This window comes from Gossypium hirsutum, chromosome A01 (assembly GCF_007990345.1).
Source record: "Gossypium hirsutum isolate 1008001.06 chromosome A01, Gossypium_hirsutum_v2.1, whole genome shotgun sequence".
NCBI classification, from domain to species: domain Eukaryota; kingdom Viridiplantae; phylum Streptophyta; class Magnoliopsida; order Malvales; family Malvaceae; genus Gossypium; species Gossypium hirsutum.
The window spans coordinates 104,786,225-104,793,329 of NC_053424.1; the positions used below are offsets into that span (position 1 = coordinate 104,786,225).

The window sequence follows — 7,105 nt, forward strand, 5'->3', positions numbered from 1 at the left end:
TAATGCCTTCCTCATTAATGGATTCAGGTTTCATACAAAATCTTGCAAAAGATTGAGGAGGACTCAAAATTGTGAAATGGTTGTTAATTCTTCAATTACAAGTTATGCTAGTGCTAGGGACAGTAATCCTATTGAGGGAAATGTGGAGTATTAGGATTTCTTACTAATATTGTTGAGTTGGATTACTATGGCAAACGGAAGGTTGTCTTATTTCGATGTGATTGGACAGATGTTAATACTACTCGCAGAATTAAAAAAGATCAATTTGGTTTTACAATGGTGAACTTTTCTTGATTAATTCACATTGGACAACAATTGATAGACAAGCCGTATGTATTTTCTTCTCAAGTCAAATAAGTTTTTTACTCGAAAGATCCAACTGATGAGGGTTGGTACGTTGTACTCCGTAACACCCTTAGAGACTTGATTGACATGGGCAATGGAAGTAGAGATGACATCGACGAAAGATCAGAAACTTTGCCTTTTTTAGAACAAAACTTAAATGAAACTATCCCTAGTACTAGTACACAATTTCAATGGGTTTGGCAGGATGTGAATAAAGATATTTATTAATCATGATGTAATAAGATTTTAGGTTTTTTTAATTATATGTAATATTATAATTTAAATCTTGATCTTGTTAAATATATCCATTACTATTATTATTGTAATTAGTTACTAATATTTCAACTATTTTATGTGTATTGTAGATAATATGCCTAGAAGAAGATTGCAAGATCCAAGTATTATTCAAAATCCTCCAAATTCGGAAGAAACAAATAGTGATCAACAGACTGCTATTAGATCTTCGAATCTTCCAAATATAGTTCAAAAACCTGTAGAAATTCAAAGTAATGTTAACTTTCATTTACATGCATGTTGACTTTTATTATTGATCTTTGTTTCAAATTCGTATATTATCATATACAATTTTTGTAGCTGAAAATTGTGGGAGGCGCAAAATTCGAAGACGTATGCTATTAAAGGATTTATACAATCTTAATTCTGTGGAGCGTGTCAAAGTATCTAGAAACAGTCATGGTAAACCTATTGGATCAGAAGCTCGACTTTTAGCAGGATACTTGGGCATTATAGCACGAAATGTCAATCTGTTACCAATCAACTATGAGTCATAGCGTCATATGCCTGATAGTAACAAAAATCATGCTTTAGATAATATTAAGGTAAAAATGTGAATGTAATTTATAATACTTTGGTTTAATTTTCATTTATATTTACTTTATAAACTTGTGTTATTTGTAGGAGAGATTTGTTTTAGAGGTCTCGGATAATTATGTGAAGAAAGAAGTAGTAAAGAAATGTAGAGACCATAAAAGACTTTAAAGAAGGAATATTTTAAGAAAAATATAAGCCTCGAAGAGAAATTGCGAAATGTCTCATTGGGAATGCTGGGGTACCAATGGGAAGATGCAGTTAGATTTTGAAATTCAAAGAAATGAGAGGTATTACGTACTTCCAAACTCTTATAATTATTTCGGTTTATAATATTTACTATATACGTAATAATAATTTCATAATATAGGATCGTGAGCGAGTTGGAACTACAAGTAGGAAAAAACAAAAATTCATGCACACAACTGGGTCAAAAAGTTTTGCTTGTGTAGTTGATGATGAGGTATTTTGAATATATTAATTATGTCAAATATTAACTACTTTCTACTAAATAATATTTTTTCTACTATATTGTAGGAACTGTCATTTGGCCAAAAAGTTGGACGCCTTCAGTTTTTTGAAATTACACATTGAAAGAAAGATGAATATCCTATGACTACTAAAGTTGCAGAAATTATGGTATATTTACTTAATAAAATTTGAATTATTTTAAATATTTATTATGTTTAATTATAATTGTTTAATTCGTCGTTTGTAATGCAAATAATGCCAAATTATGTTGCATTTGCTTGATTATACATTTTGTTTTTAACTCCTTGATTGATTTATTAGGAGAAACTAAAGGATAAAAGGGCAGAGTATGAAGCGATGGCTTCAAGTGATAGTTCTGTTAATCTGGATGACATTGATAACCTAGTTATTATTGAAGTTTTGGGTCTTGAAAGGTATGGTCGAGTTCGATTTCAAGGATCTTTCGCTAGCTCAACCCAACATTTTAGATCCAGCTCGCAGCAATACATGCCTTCGGCGTTTGTAGGAAAAGCGCATCTAAAGATCATGTTCTATAGCGATGTTTTTTCTTATAAATGCTGCAAAATTTAGTGACACTTATAAGACTAAAAAAGGCCGGTAAAAACTTGTTTTGTTGTGAATTGAGTTTCTTTAACTTTTTATATTATAAATAAATTAAATCTTGAGAGGGTTGTTTGTTAATAAAATAAACAATTTCTTAGTTATCGGAAAAAGTAAGGTGAAATTGATTGATAAGCACCACAATGATAACTAAAAGTAATTTATTAAATTATCTTTGAATAGCTCACTACTATCTCTAAAATGATTTTTGAGAAAATATTGGGCGATGAAGATTCCTTTTCTTTATTAATATTGTTTTTTCTCAGCCAAACAAAAAAGTTACTGAAATTATGCAAACAACGTCACGAAAAGAGAGCCTTAAACTAACTCAGCTTAATTCCTGCCTTATCTTTTCAGATGAGAAATCAACACGATATATAAAATGTTTTAGGCAATAAATACTAGCCTTCATCTATATTTCGCCCCATAAATTTGTAGAGCAGAGACAATGAGAGGAACATTGACGTTGACTTGGATTCTGATGGTCTGCCTCTCCCAAGTAGCGGTGCAGAGCCAATACTACTCGGAGAGCTTACCATATGATCCCAGGCCGGTTAAGGTCACTAATCTTTACTTCTTTTTGCATGAAACTCTCCGCGGTAAGAACCCAACAGTAGTCATGGTAGCCCAAGCTAACAACACAAGCAACGACAACTACTCATCAGTGCCATTTGGCACCCTATATGCCATTGATGATCCCCTCAAGATAGGTCCTGGGGACAACTCAGAGGTGATTGGGAATGCTCTGGGACTTGGGATCTTGTCCGGCAAAAATTCAACGACTGTGGTGATGTACTTAGATTTTGGATTTACTGCCGGAAAGTTTAAGGGCAGCTCTATTAGCATATTTTCAAGGAATCCGTTAATAAAGATGGAACGTGAGCTTTCGGTGGTGGGAGGAAGAGGAGAATTCAGGATGGCAGAAGGGTATGCACGACTCAAGAATTACTTTTTCGATGGCACCACTGTTATTATTGAATATAACGTGACCGTAATTCATTACTAAGAGGACATTCTCTTGGACTGTGCAAGATTCACATGGTTTTGCAGCACTTGATTAGAATAAATGTATGAGAAATTTAGTAAATTTCATCATACTTTTAAATGAATCAACTTAAAATAATATTCCCTTGCCTTGCCAAAATAAAATATTTATATTTCTATTTAATAAAATATTTATATTTCTATTTTTTAATAAGTGAACATTTCATTTCCCCTATGAAAACACCACAAAATTGGCTGCAATAGACCCCAGTCACTAATTAAAGAAGATGAAACATTAAGAATAGACCTGCAACATAATAACCTAGCTTGCACATACATTTTAATCTGATTAAAAAAAGTTTGAATTTACCGTGACGACCATTTCTATCTTGCCAAACAAATTGCAACTTGAAAATCTTGTATGAATTATGAACTCTATTTTAGTCATATATCTGTACTATTTTGTTTTTCAAACGAATTCAATGTTAAGAATTAAGTAACAATAATAAAAAGATATTTTGTCTTCTAAACTTTTTTATTATTTAAGAAGTTATCAAAGCAACCAACAAGGAACTCAGTATGGTAAATGATTAATACGTAGGGTAGCGTCTGATTGCCCTGGATAAATTTAGTGGCGAGAGAAGTACACCGCATCTCAGTATGGTAAATGATTAGTGATGTAATCTTTAAACAAAAGGTATTGCTTCTTTTACTACCCAAATATGCTTCAATTTATTTCTTTGGCCCTCATATTGATTGTATTTACAAAAAGAAAATAAATTAAGAATTTCAGGGATGGAGAAAAATGGAGAAACAGATGATATTTGCGGGGGCAATGATATTTTGCATTGCCATGGCACCGGATACTATTCCAAGACTGCTACGCCTGTTCAAAGTTAACTCATTTCTGCTTCTTCCTCCACGATGTTCTCAGCTGAGAAAACACCAGTGCAGTGATGGTAACCGGTAGGGGTGAAGTCAAGAATTGTGTAATGGATCCAAGATAAAATAAAAAAAAATGGTGCCAAAGCTTAACATTTTGTATTAAAATTACTTCAATTGAATTTTTTAACTTTTGAATGGGCCAAAAATGCAGTTTCCTATTCAACAGAAGGGCATAACTTGTAATGGCTCTATTAGGAACTTTGGTTGACTGTCCCATATACCTATTTCATTCTCTGTTTGAACAGTTTATGACAATCAAAGTGATGTTATTGGTAAATTTACTTGTATAAAATTAATGTTGGTCATTTATATTTTGATAAAGTAACATATGCAAGAACTAGAAGTTAGAATTTTGACTAGGATTTCTTGCTGTCTTAAAAGATAACGAGCTGATCAGATTTACTTTAAGTGGGATTGTATTTGTTGAAGACTGATCTATCTTTCTTTTTTTTTTCTTTTTTTTTTACTTGGGATGAAATTATTCAAAGCCTGTTTTTAAGATGCCATACACACATAGTAGAGAGTGCTTTTGGTGTTCATTTGTCGAGTATTTTACTATATTATACTTGATATTTTGACACTTTTTTATTAGACGAAGAGTTTAAGTGTTTGCACTATGAGGTTTTTGGGGAGAGTAATTGTAATAATTTGGGCACAACTTTGATGTTGTAATTATCCATTAGTGTAAGGGTAAACTGGGCCTAAATTAAGAGTTGTTCCTGATTAATTGTTAAATAAAATTATTTCTAAGTAAGACTCTGCATAGGTAGGATTGTTAAATTAATCATTGTTAAATCAAGAGTTGTTCTTGATTAATTGTTAAATAAAATTATTTCTAAGCAAGGCTCCGCATAGGTAGGATTGTTAAATTCATTGTTAAATTAATCATTATTAAATCAAGAGTTGTTCCTAATTAATTGTTAAATAAAATTATTTCTAAGCAAGGCTCGGCATAGGTAGGATTGCTAAATTCATTGTTAAATTCAAACTGTGTTAACAAACTTGTGTTGGTTTTCTTTCTCTCATTTGCTTATCTTGTCATCTCCCTGCAAAATTGTCTTGTTCCGTTTTCCTATCCTAACTCTTGTTACAACAATAAAAGGAACAATAAATTGTAACAAAGGCAAATCGAGGTCGTTTCAATTGGTAACAGAGCAAACTACAGACACACTTGAAGGAGATCCTATGGTTGGTTTATAATCATGGAATCCATGAAGGAAGACATTCGATTTCTTGAGTCCTATTGTTGATTGACTCATTGAATTATGCTTATTGGAAGACTCCTATGAGGGCTTTCATCATTTCAACAAATGAAGTTACTATTGGAATCTAAGACCCTTAGTGTAGTTATTTTGTCATTAATGCTTGCAACTTCTTGAACATATTTATTAATAAAATTTCATATTGTAAATTATTATCTTTTGCATACTTCTCTTCAATGGTCTTTGCATGAAAAATAAAATGTGTAATCAAATATTGGTTTACTGATTGTGTAACATTTAACTAATATCAAGTTGAATCATGTGGTCGGATCATAATGCAAGAAGACAATTTTTATTAGTAGGTAATCTAAACAATTTATAGTCTGAAGAATCAAAATAAAGAAAATTGATTCAAATGACTATTTTGTTGTCTATCAAGTCCAATTAGAGAGATACATTGTCTTGGATATCAAAATTGGTGACTCAGAGAAAGATAAAGACATAGGTGTGACTATCTAGACTAACAATACATTGGGCATGACCTAAGTTGAATTTATTCTAGACCTGTTTATGGATTTATTCACTTGTGAAGTTAATGGTATGACTTACCTCAATCTTGAGTAAGTAATTGGCTGTGTGTATGTAACTCGTATACTTTTATATTAAAAGCCTAAGTTCAGTTGGTAATAGAGCTAAAATGTAACATCCTTAAGACTTTCTAAGTTAGGAATAATGATAGTACAAGTTGACGTGTGTTAGAATTTTCAAAGGAAATTAAATAAGAACTATTAGTGTTAGTAGAGAAGAAAAGTGGATATAGGGAGAAATTGAAAAGAATTGAGTAGTGAAAGAAATTAATTCGAGGTATTGACTAAATTATAAATATGTGAAAAATTTTAGGGTCAAAATGTAAATATTCAAAAGTTAAGGGATTGAAATGAGAAATTTGAAGAACCAAAAGTGAAAATAAAACAAAGTTTTTGTGACACGAAATTGATAAGCAATGTAATAACCCAATTTTTAGTGGTGCTAGAAAAGGCTGTTTCAGAATCCCATTTCTGTAAACCGGGTCGAAAATATTAAATATGGAGTTGGTATAAAAGAATATTAAAGTTTGGTCTGATAATTTTGTTGAATTAATTGTTAATTAAGGCGTATAAAAGTCTTATCGCTATAGGTTTTTTAATTGGCCAAATACTTATTGACATAAAATACAATTAGTTTAAATTTCGAGATTGGTAATTAAAACACTTTGTAATACGGACTAGTGCTTGATGATGGAAGATTACACTTAAATTGATTAATATAGTTTAAGTTAATAAAGTATGATTAAATTAAGTTAATTAGGTAATTAAGGATTTAATTAAAGTATATATAAGAAACTTTAGTGAAATTTTGTTCATATTTCTTCTTTCTCTCCCTTTAAAGCCAAAAAACCTAAAGAAAAAAAACCATTTTTGAAGCTTTTGCATTCAGTCCTCAATTGGTAAGTATTTCCAAGTCATTTTCTTATAATTTTTATGTTTTTGAGGTCATGGGAGCTTAATTTAGCTAGCCTATGTACCAATTTGTAAAATTTTTAATGTAGCAGCTCTTACCCATATTTAATGCCGGAACAGGGTACGAGGCATTACCAGACTTATAACACAAACCATCATACACTTCCGAGTTACAAATTTGCGTCCAAATTAAAACCATTTTCATTTAAT

At 31.2% G+C, this 7,105-nt stretch overlaps 1 protein-coding gene across 1 annotated transcript; it reads left to right on the forward strand.

The window, feature by feature from the left end:
- The first annotated feature begins 2,682 nt into the window (after positions 1 to 2,682).
- On the forward strand, positions 2,683 to 3,388 carry LOC107917648 (dirigent protein 4). Its single transcript, XM_016846952.2, has one exon. The coding sequence runs from the start codon at positions 2,714 to 2,716 to the stop codon at positions 3,269 to 3,271; it is 558 nt and encodes a 185-aa protein (XP_016702441.1). The 5' UTR covers positions 2,683 to 2,713; the 3' UTR covers positions 3,272 to 3,388.
- Positions 3,389 to 7,105: the final 3,717 nt, after the last annotated feature.